This window comes from Nymphalis io, chromosome 23, assembly GCF_905147045.1.
Source record: "Nymphalis io chromosome 23, ilAglIoxx1.1, whole genome shotgun sequence".
Lineage (NCBI taxonomy): Eukaryota > Metazoa > Arthropoda > Insecta > Lepidoptera > Nymphalidae > Nymphalis > Nymphalis io.
In genome coordinates, this window is record NC_065910.1 from 2,927,693 (window position 1) to 2,946,989 (window position 19,297).

Consider the following 19,297-nt stretch of genomic DNA (forward strand, 5'->3'; position numbering starts at 1 on the left):
AGCTGTTCCGCTCACATGAACGAATGAAAAACTAGGAATTATTGTTTTAATAATGAAACAAGAACATGAAAATCATGCTTGTCAATTCCATGATATAAATTTAAAGCGTATGAATTTGCAAAACGCAGTTAATTATACAATAATATTATGTACTGAATCCTTCCCAAAAATGAGCTGTATCTTGTAATAATAGTTTTATATACATATATTGGTTTATCAGTTGTTCAATTAGGCGTAGAAAAAGTCTCATTTATTAGTATAGAAGATAAATATATATAAATATGTTATAGATAATTAATTTACGACGTCACTTATTTTATTAGAACGTGATTGATGTCTTATGGGTTGTCGGTTGTCAGACGTCAAGTTGTGAAAATATAAGATGGGTACCTATTTTATTGTGCAGCCGACTTATGGAAGTATGGAAATGTGGTGGTGTATGTCAGTAGTGCGTGTGATCGTTTGTCGAGTGACACACTTGGTCTCTTGGTCTCTTGCTCTCAGGACAGCGCCAGCGCCGGACGTGCGCACTGACTGATTTATTAAAATCAACATCTTGGACGACAATGGCGGTCATTTAAATGACAATCCATTTGAATATATATATATAGATAATGTAAAATAAACCATCTGTTATGTCAAATGTAGGTTGAGTGCGATAAAACTATATAATATTGTCATCTCCTTTGTAAGTGACATTGGCAGAATGTTTATGCTCAATAGCGTAGTGTAAGACTAAATCAGATTGTAATATATTATATTAGATGTGATACAAATTATTATTATGTTACGAATTATAGTTATATTTTTAATCTGGCAACAAGAACATTGACAGATACTCTTTGATGACTTTGAATCCTTTTTACGAGCATTGTGGATTGCGTGTTGAGATCTAGTTTTTACAGTTGATACACGCCAGAAAAAGAAAAAAAAACTATGAATATCATGACTTGTTATGTCAACTGTCAGCGTTGAATAAACTGGTCTAAATAACAGGAGATACGTGTATATAATATGTATTAAATAATATTGATATAAAACTTAACATATACTTAAACAATATAAATAAGGCATAAACACTGTTATTCAATTATTTTATGTATGTTAAAATAATTAGAATATGGAAGTCTGATGAAAGATGTAGAGTTAACGTTATCAATATTAAACCTAATAATAACCGCGTTCGAAGATAAAAAACCTTGATTTGACTTAGTGATTAATTTACTGGTGGTAGGGCTTTGTGCAAGCTCGTCTGCGTAGGTACCACCCACTCATCAGATATTCTACCGCAAAACAGCAGTACTTGGTATTGTTGTGTTCCGGTTTGAAAGATGAGTGAGCCAGTGTAATTACAGGCACAATGGACATAACATCTTAGTTCCCAAGGTTGGTGGCGCATTGGCGATGTAAGCCATGTTTAACATTTCTTACAATGCCAATGTCTATGAGCGTTGGTGACCACTTGGAGGCCCATATGCTCATCCGCCTACCTATACAATAAAAAAAATCGTTTACTAAAATGTTTCTACTATAGAAGTCCCTGTCATATTACTGAATATTATATTCTAGCTATACAGTTATTACAGTGCACTAATAGATTTTTTTTTTTATGTGCGCCGGGACGGCAAATGACTCTACTCCAACTGATGGTAAGTGGTAGTAGAGTCCAAACGCGACGACGGCCAGTACAGTCGGGAAGAATGTTCTGTACTAGCCGTCCCCGCCTTGCCGGCCTGCAAGATGCCTCTTCACGCCTCGTTTGAAGGAACCCGGGTTGTAAGAGGAGGGGAACACGTGAGCTGGTAAGGAATTCCATTTTTTGGTAGTGCGACAAAGAAAAGAGTTGCCAAATTTCTTTGTCGCGATGGAATTGATGTCACAGTTAGGCAGTGACATCGAGAACCAGCTCGCGTGGACTTAAGAAGGAAGGAGGAAGAAGGAATTAGAGAGAATAATTCCTCAGAGCACTCGCCGTGATACAGTCGATAGAAAGCGCTCAGTGCGGCTATCTCGCGACGCGATTGTAAAGGTTCAAGGGTGTTTGTGACCTTTACGTCGCCAATAATGCGAACTGCACGTCGCTGCAACCGGTCCAAGGCCTCCAGTAGGTACTTAGCGGAGCCATCCCAAAGGTGCGAGCAATATTCAACGCAAGACCGTACCTGTGTTTTGTATAACAGGCACAGTTGTTGTGGCGTGAAATAACGCCGCACCTTGTTCAGAACTCCGAGTTTCTGTGAAGCTGTTTTTATAATAGCCTCGATGTAATCCCTTGGACTAAGGTCGCAGCGAACGTCCATCCCCAGCATGGCGATTTTGCTTTGTATCGTCAGCGGTGTGCCACAGAGGGAGGGAAGAGGGGAAAATGGTGACTTTTTCGCTGTGAGAGCGCATACCTGTGTTTTCTTGGCATTAAACTCAACAAGATTATCAGAACCCCATTTGGCGATGAGCTCTAACGTCCTATCGAGTTGAATGACAAGATTCTCCCGCCTCTCCTCAGTTTCCGCCCGCCCAGCCACTGCGCGTCCGTGGTATCCACCATGCACAGTACTATCATCTGCATAGCAATGTATGTTCCCAAGAGAGAGCATATCATTGATATGCAAAAGAAAGAGTGTGGGAGATAGCACAGATCCCTGGGGGACCCCAGCATTCACTACATAGAATTGTGAAGCGCAACCATCTACTAAAACACGAAGGCTACGCTTGTGTAGGAAGCTGGCAATCCAGGTGCATAGCTGAGCAGGCAGACCATATGCCGGTAGCTTAGAGAGAAGACTTCTGTGCCAGACCCTGTCGAAAGCCTTGGAGATATCGAGGCTGACAGCCAACGATTCTCCGTGCTTGTCGATAGATTCACCCCAGAGGTGCGTTACGTACGCTAGGAGATCACCTGTGGACCGTTTTGGTCGAAACCCGTACTGACGATCATTAATTAGACAGTGATCTTCTAGGTAATGGATCAGTTGGTTGTTTAGAATCCGTTCCATCACCTTACAAAGTACTGAGGTGATAGCTATAGGTCGATAATTTGCCGGGTCAGACCGATCCCCTTTTTTGGGAACCGCTTGCACATTAGCTCTTCTCCAAGCCTCCGGCACACATCCCGAAGAGAGAGAAAGTTGGAACAGGCACGTTAACACAGGAGACAGCTCCGCCGCGCACTTCTTCAGCACTATGGCTGGTATTCCATCGGGACCACTAGTTTTCCGTATATCAAGTGATTGCAGCTCCGCACGCACATCACGTTGCCTGATTTTGATGTCAGGCATCGTATGACCACATGAAGGTATTGTAGGTGGCAGCGCACTACAATCATCGATCACGGAGTTGTCGGCAAAGAGTTTAGCCAGGAGGTCGGCTTTCTCCTGCGGACTGTGAGCTAGCGATCCGTCCGGATTTCTGAGCGGTGGCAGCTAAGGTTGGCAGAAATTGTTTTGCACAGACTTGGTCAGACGCCAGAAGCTACGGGAGCCCCTAGGATGCGAAATAAGGTCATGACCGATCTGTACAATGCGCTGTGCATCCGCTCTCGTGTATGCTTCCTACAGGACTTGGAATTTTTATTGTAGTTTGCTTTCAGTGATTCAATGTTAGATGCCCTGCTAACGCAGCCGTTGATCCACGCGCGATATGCCGTCTGCTTAGATGATACAGCGTCGGCACATTCACGAGTGAACCAACGGTTACGCATACCCCTACTGATGAGATTTGAGCTAGGAATGTAGTATTCCATTCCTAACATGATCTCATCAGCAACAGCAGCGGCACTAGCTGTCGGGTCATTCCCACTGAAGCAACGTTCCTTCCAAGGGACTGACGCATAATAGTCGCGCATACCGTCCCAATCTGCCGACTTATAGTGCCAAACGCGACGTTTGCATACCGCTGATGGCGGCAGCTTGGCCTGTGGCACTTTGGTAGATATAAGGCCGTGATCCGAAGAACCAAGTGGAGCTTGAACCACAACCTGATATTCCACCGGGTGAGAAGTCAGCAGAAGATCCAGTAGAGAAGGCGCTTGCCCATCAATGTCTGGGATCCTGGTGGGCTGATCAACCAGTTGGGTCAAGTCGTGTGTGAGAGCAAAAGCATGAGCAGTTCTTCCAGCATGGTCAGTTTTGAGGGATTTCAACCATGATTCATGGTGAGCATTAAAATCCCCCAAAAACACCAATTCCGCGTTAGGAAACTGCTCTTGCGCAGCATCTGCCACCCGACTAAGATGGTCAAATAATCGGCTTGTCTCCAAGTCACCATTGTGGGATCTGTAGAGGCACACGTAGACTCGACTCTGACGAACCAGGTCCACACGTACCACCAACATGGAGAAGGAGGGGTCCTCCAAGCAGCGCAATCGGTGACAACAAACATCCGCCCTGACGAACAAGCATACTCCGGCTTTCGCTTTGAAAGATTCTTCAAGCATGTAGCCGGGATAGTTAAGGTAGCTGGTGTCGGCAGGGCGGAGTATTTGCGTCTCCGTGAGAAACAACATTGCTGGCCGTGCTGTCTCGAGATGGTGGTGGACAGCGTTGAGGTTAGCGTGGAGTCCTCGGGTGTTAGAGAACTCGACCTCAAACAGCGTGGGTATGGTGTGTGCACCGCTGAACGACCGTTATTTCTTAGATGCGCTACCATTTCGGAAAATAAGGAAAAGAGACCAGAAGCGAGCGACGTGTTGCCACGATAGGGGTGGGCAAATTATGGAGGCGTGTTTCCCAAATGGTTGCCAAAAGGGAAAATATACTGATCCGCCGGACGGAAGGGCCCCCGAACCCCCCCGGAAGTGGCCGCCGGGACCCCACCTTCCGGTCACCAACCGGCACGACGGTCCACTCCGAGATTATGCGTGGCCTGGTGGGGCAGCCTCGCGAGCTGGTTAGGCACGCTCGGGCCCCTGTACTATGCCACGGGCGGCCAGCGGAACAGCCGTTTCTTCAGGTCTCCCTGTCCGGCAGGTCAATACAGTTTCCCCCGGCATTGGTTCAACAGCCGTCTCCACTGGACCAACAACCATAGCGGCAATACTCGCTCGGGCACTGGCTGTACGCTGGCTGACCTCGAAACGCGGCTGCAAGCCACTTCACGAGATTCTCACCATGCGTACGGTGGTAACAAGCCAGGCGGATGTTAGCATCCTACCACCAGATGAGCAGATGGTCGCTCAGATATCCCTTAGTCGCCTCTTACGACACCCATGGGAAAGAGAGGGGCAGTGAAATGTATTCTTTCTCCGTCACTGCACGGATAATGACAAAGATGCGCAAATCAGCACTATCTATCCCCTAATTCCTGTAGTCTGTAGAACGCTGGACTAACGAATGTACCTACGTGAGACAAGGGTGTCTGCCTTTCTAACTAATATTATAAGCAGGAGAATGATTTTGTTTATTTATTTGTTACGCATTCACATCTTAACTACTTAACCGATCAACATACAGTTTTGCATACACGTTGTATCCTGTCATCAGGCGCGCGCGGAGTAGCGAGCGAAAATATATATAATATATAACTTTAACATATCAACTATCAAATCAAAATAAACTCTATAGAATAAAACATATATTTCTTATTCAAATCTAACTATATTATTTTGGATACAAGTTGAATTCAACTGGGAAAGTTTACGTAATCCCAAAAGATACGGTACAATTGAAACGAGAACGCAATTTATTTTCTATAGTACGTGTGCTCCCTAAGGTTTGGTCTGACCCTTCACAGTGAGTTGGTTTCATTAAACATATAAATATAGGTTGATGTGTTGAATAAATAATGGGTTTTATTTTTGAAATTGGAACAGGCATTTTGTTGAATTAAGTTAAACAAGATTTTATTTGGTGGTAGGGTTTTCTACAAGCCCGTCTGGGTAGTTATCACTCATTCATCACATGTTCTACCATCAATCAGCAATATTTATAGATATTACCTACCGCCAAGTTATAGGCCTAAGGCTGCCTCGTTGGTCTAGTGGCTAGCTTTGAAGACCGCAGATCCCGAGGGCCTGAGTTGAAATTGAATAATGAAATGAAAGTTATTGGGTTTTTATGAAAAAAAAACACTCAGTAGCAACCCGGAGTCACGTGTCTGTACACTGTCGTTTAAGCAATTAAAGCCATTGCAAAGCACATGGACTTGCAACTGAGCTGTTTCCAATTATGTAAAACTTGCCATTTCTTAAATTATGAGAGTTAGGCAATACAGAGAGTACTTTTATTTGCGCACACAATTGTGCACTATAATATGTCCCGCGTAGATAGCTAGGCTCCCTTGATCTTGGAAAAATTTATAAATGTTTTTTGGAATCTGTTTCTTAATTTTAAACATTGGACATATAAGAAAAGTAATAATTTTTTAAATAAAGTAACAATAAAAAAAAACATTTTTGTGATTTCACATCAGATATTTATTTTAAACGTAGGCGTAATGTAATAAAGAAGGCGTCAAATCTCAATATCTCATTAGTGATTCAAAACATTTAGCAAAAGCCAATCAACAGGTGCTTTACGATCACGAGCGGCTTCCGAACGCTACCTGTCACGCCTTGATGCTGGCTACGCGCCAAAACTGACAGCCGTAATGGTGGATAACCACAGATTAAGTATAGGCAACTGCCAAGTGAAAATCTTATTGTACCCGAGTCACATAGTGGCGACTATAGTCATATTTAATTTAAAAAAAAAATAAGTCTAAAATTAAAATTACTAAATTGTGTATTATAATAAAGTAACTAGTTATGTGGTATTTAAGAATAATGGATTCATTGTTATTTTCTGTAACAATAATGACATTATCTATATATGTGCATACGAGCTTACTGTGTAACAATACAGTACCATGGAAGATTTTTTTTTAATTTGACACTTAAATAAAGGTTTGAAAGTTTGTTTGAAAATCAAGTTATTTTTTAAGAAGAGCTAGAAATTGGTATTTAGCAATTCAGAATTTTAGCGTGAGCGAAGCCGCGGGTAAAGCGCGAATTTAATTATATAGAAAGTAACATTTATTTTTGAACGCATTAAGACACCCAACCCATTTGCGTTATATATTTACGCGGTGTTCAAATACGACCTTGAAAATGTACTCTCATCGAGCGTAAAACCCTTCAATAAATTAAATATTAAATAATAAGGCTCCTTCTATAAAGGAATCTCAATTTAAAAAACCAATAGAAGTTCTTGTTCTATCTACGTAATGATCTAACAAGACGAAGCATGTACATACTTATGTATATAGTATACGCTGCTCAAATGAAGAGGCACTAAGTTACCGTAATTAGACATGATAGAGGGGGAAAATTACTGTTCTCTGTAATTTAATTTCTCTTGTATCTCTGCTCTGCTTAACTTGTATTTAAAATTATTATTTAAATCAGATTGTAATTTGATTCCACTGCACTCTTCAATATTAATTTTGTAAAGAGATTTATTTTTAAACGCTTTTTTTTTTTATTTAGCTTTTGTTAAAAGTTACCTTTTCATCTCCGGAAGCGACGGCCGAATTTCAAATTCAAAAACTCGGAGCCGAAAATTCCCGAAAAACTTTTCACATTTTTTTACATTCCAATTTTAATATCCGTAAATAAGCTCTAACAATAACATACCTTTAATGTCCCACTATTGGGCACAATATTTCTCTCTTTATAAAGAAAATTCTTACGAGTTTATACTACCACGCAGCCCCACTACGCTTGGCGGATAAACTCGCTATCTTCGGTGAATAAGCTATTTCTCATTTTTCATTATTATTTTTTCCTTTAATATATATTTATTTAAAGAGCTTTTCAAAAGAGTAATAATCATTTAAAAATAAATCTATAATAATTCACATACAACTGGAAATAATTGTTCTAATAACACGCAACGAAGTCAAAACAATAACCTAGTTTTATGTTTTATAAAAGGCCCAGCCATCGACCGTTAAATGGTGTTGCATAAAAAATATAAATGAAAGCCTACAAATGCAACAAGGAATGATCGCCGGCGTTCTATTAAATAATTCTCACTGGACAGCCGTAATAGGACTCATTACGTACAATTGATACATGTTTCATTAAAATTGATTTATTAATTTGTAATTAAGTTGTTCTTCCTAGATAACATGTACTAATGTGGGAACGTGCATTTTTAAGTATTACCGGCTAGGCTAGCCTTTACAGATAATGACTACACCTTACCCTTTAGACACTTACAGTATCTGGCTTTTTTTACTTTACTTTTACTATTTACTTTTATGATTAGTAATAAATACTTTTAAAGTAATAAATGCTAAATGTGAAAGGGTGAAACCTCACAAAAAGGCTTTTGCAATATCTTATAGGAAACCTGTAGTTTTGTTACTGAAAATAAATAAAGTGTAAATACATAAAGATTGATCAAGTTCATTGTCATATTCATCTGCGACATAGTTACAATAATAGTCTTTTTTTTAAAATAAATATATATAAGCTAGCGCTTGACTGTTATCACACCTGATGGAAAGTGATGATACAGTCTAGGATGGAGCGCGCTTGCCTAGAAGATGCCTATTCACTCCCTAAGAATTTTCTAGATTCACTTCTAGACTTGAAGGTACCCGTATTGTAGGTGGTGGGGAAAACGGAGGTCGGGAGGGTATTTCAGATGTTAGCGGTGCGTATCAGAAACGAGGAAGCAAATCGTTTCGTACGTGTCTTAGATACGTCAACTACGTACGGGTGCAGATCTTTACGATGCCTCGCAGTTCTGTGGTAGAAAGGTGACGGAGGAACAGAATTAAATTATCATAATAAATAAGGTTATATATATTTATAATAGAAAGTAAGATGGGTATATAAGATAATAATAATAATATCCTGGGACATTTTTCACACACGGCCATCTGATCCCAAATTAAGCTCGTACAAAGTTTGTGCTATAAAAACCAGACAACTGATATACTACATATACTACTTTTTTTTTGTAAATACATACTTATATAGATAATTACACCCAGACTCAGGACAAACATACATGTTCATGCATACAAATGTCTGTCCTGGGTTGGAATCGAACCCACAACCTTCGGCGTGAAAGGCAAGTGTTCTACCAACCACGCCAACCGGCTCGTCGAGATGTAATTCTTATTTACAAAATAAGCGATTACGTACCCTGTTAAAGTTATCTAAGATGCTACGTTACCCTAATTAAAGTGGCTCACCTTTTAAACTGGCTCACGGCAATAAAGACGATTGCTATTTGGCGATAGAATAATTTATGACCTATAGAGAAGAGTCGCGTCGAGATGGTCCCGTGGTTAGAACGTTTAAATCACAACCGATATTTGCGGGTTCAAGCCCAGGGTAAGGACCTTTGTGTGTTCATGTGATTTGTGTTTGTAATTTAACTCGTGCAAGGAAGGATAACATCGCAAGGTAACCGTTATGTGTGTTATTTCACTCTGTCACATGTGTATCCATCGATATGCATTGTAGCATGGTGGTGGAATAGTTGTAAACCAGTTGTAATAAGTTCTCCTCAGGGCAGGATTCCTTAGCCATTTGGACATTTATAGCCCTTTAATTTACTTACTTTTTCGAGCAAAAATAGCATAAATGCAGCAAACCTACCGGCTCTGTCTTTTAAGTAAATTTGCATGTAGAACTTTTACGCTATGATCTACTTAACTTAAAACTCTTTATTGTGCTCTGTCGTTTTTTATATGTTGCCTAAATTCGACTATACCACTGTTATCATGTATTACATTTTTTTGCGATGTCTAAATGTCTATCGTACCTCTTAATATCGTACAGTTTATAGATATTATATTATAGTATATAAGTAACAATATCCTCTGTTGATCGTAAACCTCGTAGCTCACCCGTTAAAAAAATCGTAAAATACTAAAAGACTAATTTGCCACTTTCCCGACTTAAAAATATAATGATTAAATACATACATTTATTTAATCATTATATTGTTTATTATTGGTTTTTTATTGTTAGAAACTATTTCCAATATTAAGGCTAAAATAAAAAAAAAATGGCAACATAGTTGAATTCTTTTCATTCGAATTTCAAAATCACACGACGTGTCATGTGAATAGTTGAATCCTGAAAGCTGCGTCAACCTTTTCCTATAAAGGTGTCATTAAATCCGAGTTTGCGAATGAATTCCGTCGACACAATGAGTTCAGTGGAGTTCCAGTAATGATCCGGTTCCGTTAGCTGAATTAACAAAGAACTCACGGGAGGATGGTTGGTCATAATGGTAAAATCTGAATTGAAATATTCATTATACAAATTTGTAAGGTTCATGGGTACTCAAACGTTTTACTAATCATCGCTAATCTATGATTAAAATGCAATCTGACGGGCCGGTTGGCGTGGTTGGTAGATACTTACCTTTCACGCCGAAGGTTGTGGGTTCGATTCCCTCCCAGGACGGGCATTTGTGTGCATGAGTAAAGCCTGGGTGTAATTATTTATATAAGTATGTACTTACAAAAGAAAAGTAGTATATGTAGTATATCAGTTGTCTGGTTTCCATAGTACAAGCTCTGCTTAATTTGGGATCAGTGTGTGAATAATGTCCCAGGATATTATTATTAATTATTTATGTGGATGGAGTATTTTTGAAGCATTTAATTAATAGTTATAAAGTACAAGTGTAAATATCCCATAGCTGTGCTGGCCCCTCCATTTATGGAGAAAGTTTGCAGATTATTCTACCATCCTGTTCCAACGCGAGTTTATTGATGCACACGAGGCTGATTATCACCTGACATATGTTTTTGAGATTCAGAGATTTCGTACTCAGAGATGAAAGATAACATCGTAAGAGAACCTTACGATGTTATCTTTCATCTCTGAGTACGAAATTAATTATAAAAGAAAATGAAAATTCAGCGACATGACAATCAAAAAGCATATTATGAAATTGCTATTAGTCAACAGCCTATACTACAAAATTGTACGACTATTAAAAATATATTCAAGGTACTGTAGAAAAAAATAACTCTAATAGTTAAATCATTCTCCATCACCCAACCTTTGGAAAGAAATTCATCAAAGGGCAATTGGGCAATCTATTAAAAAAGTAATTTTGGCATTTTGCTAAAAGGAACTAGATCTTGATTCGAAACTAGGCCTTCTGTCTAGACATCACTAAAATTGGCATCAAGTACATTCTTCCAAGGCTTCGTGCCAAGCGTGGAACTTTAATATTATTTAACGCCCATCGCCAACCTTATTGAACTTCTGCCAAAATGAAATTGGCAAGAAATATTTAAATCAACTAAGGACACTAAGGGAGAACATCTTGACACATGTCCTTAATAAATAGCTCGTAAATATATATATACTCACGATCATAAACGTCATTTTGCACATAAATATTCGAAAACGTGTTAATAGCCTATTTGAAATAACCAAATATACGAGAAGTATTTCCACAATAAAATTTGACGCGGCTTGCGTAGAATTCGTATAGTAATATAAACTTATAGCCATAAATATTTGCCTAATGACGTCTACATAATGGGTAGGTTATTATTATGTAATTTGACATAATATTATGCTAACAATGTTATATAGAGATAATAACAGCTTGTTTTAAATCTTCAAACTTCTCTTAAGGTTGTTTTAAGTTTATTGCAATACGCTGTTTCAGGGCAGTTTGGTTGATACGCGTTATAAAATTTCAGAGGCAAGGAGAGGCAGGCAAGATTTTCTCACGATGTTTTCCCTCTATATATCTAAATTAAAATTTGTCTGTTTATCACGTATTCTTTTCTGTATCATACATCTGATTAAAATTTTGTTAATCACTACACATGTGCAGGTAATATTTAAACAACAATAATATAAAAAACAACATCAATTTTTGTCTCAACAATTTGATTTTTAAAGTATTTTACCCTGAAAAGAAAACCTATCATAATACCAAATTACATTAAAATTTGCTTAGAATTACATTTATTATCGTAATCTACACAAACGAATAGATTCATAGGCATTTATTCTATTAAAATAGATAGATACTCATAATATTCGACAGTAATCATTAAAAAATTTATATGCAATATTTTATTCATATTAATCTTCATGTACCACTTTAATTAAAATATACAACGTACTGGCGTTTCAGCTTACTGATTCATTAGCGTAAAACGTTTTTAAGTTTATTCAACGAATTTGTGTGATCAATATTCGTAGGTTCGTAGTACGTAATTAAAGTACGTTCGGATACTCGTACCGTCAAAGGGATATACAATTTTAAAATTCTACTATATCATTTTAGCTTTTTCATGTATGAAAACTATTACAAATAGTTTCAAAGTGTATTTCCGAATGTATAAAAATATTCAAATGGAAGTTTTGTTTGGCAATGGATATAAAATATTCTTAAAATGATTATATTTAAAATTCAGACAGACAATCATTTATCCGTTTAAATTTGGAATACAGTGTTTAAACCTGCTACGGAGTATGTAACTTTCATTCACAAGGTGAAACATATTAATTCTAACATGCTTTTAATTACTTTGACTCACTAATCCTTATACCACCATGATTTTTTTTTAATTACACCAGACAGTTGAACGTTGACAATGTTTATAAAAGAATTTTGGCAATTTCGATTCAATGTATATTTGGTTTAGCGACATGTCCTATTTTCGAAAACATAATATAATATTTTTAGACGTTAAAAAACGTAGTTTTTATCTTGGACTGAGTAATTATTGACAGCTTAGAACTTAGACAGAGCTTTTTCACGAACGTTTAAAAAAAAACATAGTAAAGGAAGATGATTTCAAATATCGTATGTGTTCTTTTTAAATTAAAATTAAAATTATGATTCTATTTTTCATGGTTTGGGAGCAAATTAAATTCCTTTAAATTATTAAAACAAGGAAAAGAAATGAATAATAATAGTTACATAATGAATTTTTTGGCATAGATTGTTTTTATTATTCAAGATTGAATTTTAAAATGTAAAATACATGTAACAAAGCTGTTATCTCTGTTGAAGTTATCGCTACGAAAACCATGGGCTGAGCGATTTTATCGCTGGCTGCATTAATAAAATTAACTGACCAACAAAGTATGTAACGTACATATAAACATTAAGTATAGAAGTTTGATATAAAAAATATAAATAAAATCATAACAAGATACATATGCCAAGATCTATTTGCGTATAAAACTGACAATACAAATTTATTATAAAAATTAACTAACCTCAAAACTGTATTGTACTGGTACCGTGAACATTTGTATACTTGTTCCTTTTACACAGTAGGATTAAGGAAACATTATTGAAAATTTAACCCCTAAGCTCGCGATAAAGGGGGTGAAACTTTGAATGAAAATCCTTCATTTTTGAAGAAAAATCTACGGAAATTGTTACTTAGCATTTATAAATTATGACACGAACGAAGTCATGTGTAAATCGCTAGTTTCATACAGCATAAAGAAATTATATATAATTATTAAGACTGCAATGTATTTTTCTAGAAATTTTTATAAATACTTTTTAATCGTGATTTTACAATATGTCAATTTAATATTTAAATTTGGAATACATTTATCGCTTACCTATTTTTTGCTGATCTTAATTAAATACTTATTTAATTAAGATTATAGAAAAGTTTGTTTTACTTTGTAATTAATAAATCTAAAACGATTTGCCCGTCGATGCGTTACGCAAGATTATATGATAGGAATCAATTGTTTGAACGCATTCAACTGTTCTCGGTTAGGTTGAATTGTTTGATTATATCACTTCGATTCGCTTCAAAGATCATATATATCTACCTACCACCCAAATCTTCTACATACATAACTGGCTTCATCATTAACTACGGGAGATATCTAGGTGTTTTTTTTTAATTTCTCTGTAGAAATTCTGTAATAATTTTAAGCTAAATAAAAAACAAGGTAACCGAATCAAGGCAAAATTTTAATATAACGCTGCCACCGGTTCGGAATGTGCTTGCTTGCTGCTTGCATGCTTTTTTTCTAATGAATATTATATGAGGGCACACGATCAGGACAAATTTTATATATACAAATTTATAGGATACAATATAGCAAACGTGATGTTAATAATAAATATATTGTATCCCTTGGAGAAAATCCGACTTCAAATATTATATAAAACCTCTTTTGACTTCATTGCGCTAAAGTCAGCTAATACTTTATGGCTTTGCCTGAAAACTAAAGTAAACACCAAAGTATGAAATTGAAAAACTTGAAGATTTGAAGGAAGTAAGGACCTTCTTAAGACTAAAGCAAATACGTGTGAACTCGAGTTCCAGAAACGCGGGCCTCATTAAAAAAAAGTCTTTTAAAATATGGTAATCACAAAAAACTTAAGCTTTTTAATGGTACCCAGCACCTTAAAAACCTAATTGTCAGCGTTTTTCTTTATTATAACGTACATATGTTTAAATATTTATATATAATGTATGATAGAAATATAACTTTTTTTATCTTGTGTTACGGGATCTTGGCAGAATATTTTGTAAATAGAACACAAAACATATTTCGAAAAAAAATGTCCACACAATCAATATTACTCACATTTACGTATTCTTTCTCATCTTCATTATAACTAACCCTTGCAAAATATATTTTTTACAATGCAGTTCACCTAGAAATAAGCTACTATAAAAATATATTTAATAAACAAATTCATGCTGTCTGAATTTGAATACGCGTTGTATAACGAAGTAACACTTGCAATCGTTAAAAAGGATACTCCAAAAGGTTAAAAATAATAAAAAAGTTTTATCCTCTCTCGATTTTTGTATTACATTTTGCTGTTATCTGTTCGTAACTCGTTACTTGCAGACTTGTAAAGAACTTCAGTTATTATTCAAAAGTCATAAGTGTGTGTATTATTTTAATCCAATTAGTGTTTTTGTATTCGAGTAAAGCGCATTTCCTGTTTATTGTAATAAAATTGAATGCTTAATACATGATTTACAAATATAGTATAATTACAGAATTTTATAACTTATATACTAACTACTATGAAATAGAAGTAAAATAGTAATATTAAATTAAAAAAAGAAAACTTATAATAAGCATTTTGTAATTATTATTATTTCTAATTTTGAAGAAAAGTAGTCATTTTTTACTTTTATGTAGCACAGTTTTTCTCAACATAATTAAAATTTGAAACATACATACATACATTATTATTTATGTGAGATTGGCAGAATATTTTGCAGTCGACGAAAGAAAAAGAAAAAAAGGTTTCTTTTTTTCTACTTATTGTTGCCCTATATCATCCATGTTTACTTGACTATAATTATTAATTCATTTTTATAGCAAAGAAGGATTTATTCCATAAATTAATATTGTGACATCCATCAGCCGTTTGAGCATGTCAATTAAATTCTCGAGTCTTGTAAGCCCATTCTAAGTGACCTAATTCTTTAATCTGTTCCCAGCTTACGTAATACTTTTAATTTATTTACGGAGGACCTTTACCTCCGTTATTTGAAACTAATAGTATCATTAAAACCAAAGAGGTTTTACGATCGTTTGTATATTTTTATTACCCTCTTCGATTTTTCTTTGTAAAAGGACACTAATGGCGTTTGTCTTGTCTAATATTGAAAAGCGATTGTAAGACTTCAATAATAACCTACATTAATTCTAATATAATTTTCTTTCTTTGACGTCATTTGGAATAATATATTTTAAAACATAGTTATATGTTCATAAGTATTAAATTCAAATATTTTTTGTTTTTTTTTTTGTTAAAAAAATAAAAAGCTTTAAAATTCGTCGAATATTGTCATTCGTTTCTATATCAATGCAGCGGTGAAGAACGATTTATAAGTGGCACATCTCGAGAGCTCCCATTGACCTATGAGCGTAACATCAATGAAAAAGACTCCTCTCCTCTCTCCAAGCATGCGTATGACGCAGCGCGAGCGGCAGGCGTAGAAATGGCTCACAAATACTATGAAATTGTAACTTTTTGTGGGTGGTGTTCATCCATGCTAAGTATGTAAGATTTTGGGCCAACATTCTATTGCCAAGTATTGTAATATGTGTCCAACTACCGTTTTTTATGAGAAAATAGACTAAGTTTTAAATCGATCGATATTACGTTTCTTATTTTTTAAATTGTATAAAAAGATATCATTGACAAACGGATACTAGGAAGTAGACATATATGTTCATAGACAAAATGTGGATCATGAAAATCAATAAAAAGACAATTTAGAATATAAAATTACTGACCTGATTTTCTTGGTTGAGCAGCTTAAGTTGGTCATTAATAAGGCTGTACTTGGCGCTTTCTTCCTTCCTCAGCGCCCGCTCCTTCTTCAGCTCTGGGCTCCAAAAGGTCTTTATGCTGTGCATACTGGAGCCCAGCTTCTGATTCGTCAGTTCCAATTCTTTCTTAAGGTTGCCCAGCTCCCGTTGAAGGTCGGAGTTTTGGGACTGAAGCTCGCCGAGGAAGAGGGGGGGTGGTTCGCGACGGTAATAGTCATCCTCGGGGGGCGGCGGCGGCGCGTAGGAGCGGTCGTAGTCGCGTTCGAGCGACTGGTACCGGAGGGGCCTCGGTCGTGCACGATGATGTGCCCCGGCCGAAGCGGAGCGGCCGCGCTCGTCAGGGGCCGGGGAGGGCTCATCGTCGCGCGCGAGGTACGGACTCCGGCGGGACGGGCTACGGTCCACCTGCGGCAGGCGGCTCCGCGTGCCCGACCACTCCTGCCGGCGCCACTCCTCCCGGCACGGCGGCCGCTCCTCCTCGCCGGCGTACTCGCGGAGATACAGTTTGGCGTGTTTCCCGCGTCAATTCGAACGCATTGTGCACTGGACTGGGTGACGAGCGCGCGATCACTGAACGGGACGCTCGGATCATCGATCGTACTCCGGGAACGCATGCGCGATAGGCGGGTAATTTAGCGGATTTAGCGCTGCTCGAATCTGTCGTACGCTAGACGATAGATGTGTGATCTATAAATGTAGGTACAATAAACTGGAGCAGAGGTGTGTCTGACCGTATAGATTTTGTGATTTTTTTAGAATCTTGTTTCTTCTCTCAGTTATTAATATAACTCTCATTATAATTTTATTAAGAACTGTACACTTATCATTTTATATGCGATTTATTAAGTACAGAACTGGATTGGTATTTCTATGGGGTACCTATATTGTTTTATTGCATCTTTTCATATTCATATTTATCGTATGATAAAGAAAAAAGGAAATACGAAACTTACTTCCTAATTTTTCTTTCTATAAAAAGCGACGACAACATTTTTGGGAATTAAATCTGTTCGTTAGGAATCTGCAAAGTATAACAATTTATAACCATCCATCAAAATCAAGTACCGAATTTTTCTCAGCGCTTTACAGTCATTCAAAAACATAACCAAAACGATTAATTATGTCATACCTCAAAGGCTATCTATTTATAGCGCTCTGTTTTCAGCCTCCCATTTTCATGAAATACAGCGGTTAAAGCGCTTTACATCTGAAACGTTGCTTGAAGTTCCTCTTATCCCATGACCCACTTACAACATTCGTCTCTTTCTAGCGCGTGAAAAGTTCATATTTACGTCTCTATCTTTGAGGTTGTCGTATGTCGGTCAGCCTGGTTGCAACCGGGAATAGTGGTGTGATGATATCGATAGGATTCGTATAATAAAAAAATATATATTAATTATTATTTTTACATACAAAAATTTATTTATTATACACGAAATATAACTTTAATTATAATTGAGTTTGTCAATACCTAATTTTTCTGTTACAGTGTAAACGGAAACGGAGACCAGAAGAGCCTAACATGACTCCCTATGTTTGGTAGAACATTGGCAAGTATATATCAAGGTGTCAGAGTGCATATAGTTAACTGTAAATTCTGACCAATCTTCTTACTTTTACTTCATGATGTCGTAAACAAATATATACCAATGTAATTGTATAATTACTGACATTGCTCTAATGATAATTGTTAGATTATGATTATCATTAGTAAGAGACAAGTATTTAAATAATAGCACGTATTAATTTACGTTGAGGTTCAAGGAATTCATTCCATATTCAAATTCTAACGGCTTTTTAGTATTATCCAAGTACAGCCTTATTAATGCTGGCAATTTACTGGTGATAGGGCTTTGTGCAAGTTCGTCTGGGTAGATACCACCCACTCACCAGATATTCCACCGCAAAATAGCAGCGCTTGGTATTGTTGTGTTCCGGGTTAAGGGTGAGTGAGTCAGTGTAATTACAAGGGACATAACATCTCAGTTCCCAAGTTTGGTTGCGCATTGGCGATGTAAGCGATGGTTAACATTTCTTACAATGCCAATCTATACAGGCGTTGTTGACCACTTACCATCAGGTGGCCGATTTGCTCGTCCGCAAAAATCAATACTTTGTAATAACTTTGTTTAGGGGGTTGAGTGAGCTTGTGTAGTTGCAGTCTCAAATGACACCTTAGGTCCCATGGTTGATCATTCATTGACGATGTAATGGTAAAGTTCTTTAAATTTTATGGGGTAAGTTGAGCATATTATCTAAATTCCCATTTGCCTTTTTAAAAATACGTGATACCAAACACAAAAGCATCCCTGGAGCCTTGTAAGCCTATATAAATATATGAAAATGTCTAATATTGATATGTTTTTGAAAAAAAAAACAATGTCTAAAATAATTAACAGACAGGTTGATTACCTTAAAAGGGTGCTGGAGCTGAGTGCGTCATCACGAGTACCTCGCAATTATTGCAATTTGAAGCACCAATAGGACTATCATAAAATCAACTACATATATCATTAAGTGTAATTGAAGAGTAAAATAAATAAGATTTATGGTGGAATAATAAATGATCATCCTTTGTCTCCCGTTCTCATCGCTTAATAATATTTTCAGTTCTTCAACTTCACCTGGGCACTCTTGACATAACAAGTTACCATGTCATACGATGCCTGTTAAACTACACCAAATGCATCAAACTCAACCTACACATATTTTGCTCCATATCACTCTTATCCGGTAGTATATTTTTTATCCAGTAAAGGATGCGTAATATTGGAAAAGATAACAACGGAACATTGTGCTAAATACTCATGTGTTTTGGATTATTTCTTAGCTTTTAACAAAAATCGATTTTACCTCCAAACATGACTCGTGTTTCCAAAGCTAGATGTAAGTATTTGTAAATGGCGCTAATTTTTTTTTTTTTTTACTATTAATAGGCCAGCGCTTGACCGTTGACTTGCCTGATGTTAAGCATCGACACGGTCTAAGATATAGCACGCTTGCCTATAAGAAACCTATTTACTCTGGATTTGAAGACAC

General features: G+C 36.7%; 1 protein-coding gene across 5 annotated transcripts in view; it reads right to left on the reverse strand.

The window, feature by feature from the left end:
• The window catches only part of LOC126777612 (plectin), a 67,522-nt gene extending 50,631 nt beyond the window's left edge, over window positions 1–16,891 (reverse strand). For 2 of the 5 annotated variants that reach the window (XR_007670069.1, XM_050500687.1), the window contains exon 1: window positions 16,223–16,891. Coding sequence is in view for 4 of the 5 variants with exons in the window: in XM_050500687.1 (XP_050356644.1) it covers window positions 16,223–16,345 (123 nt within the window). In the remaining variant the exon portion in view is untranslated. The remainder of the gene's footprint in view (window positions 1–16,222) is intronic. The other 3 variants (XM_050500685.1, XM_050500683.1, XM_050500684.1) reach the window with 2 other exon arrangements.
• Window positions 16,892–19,297: the final 2,406 nt, after the last annotated feature.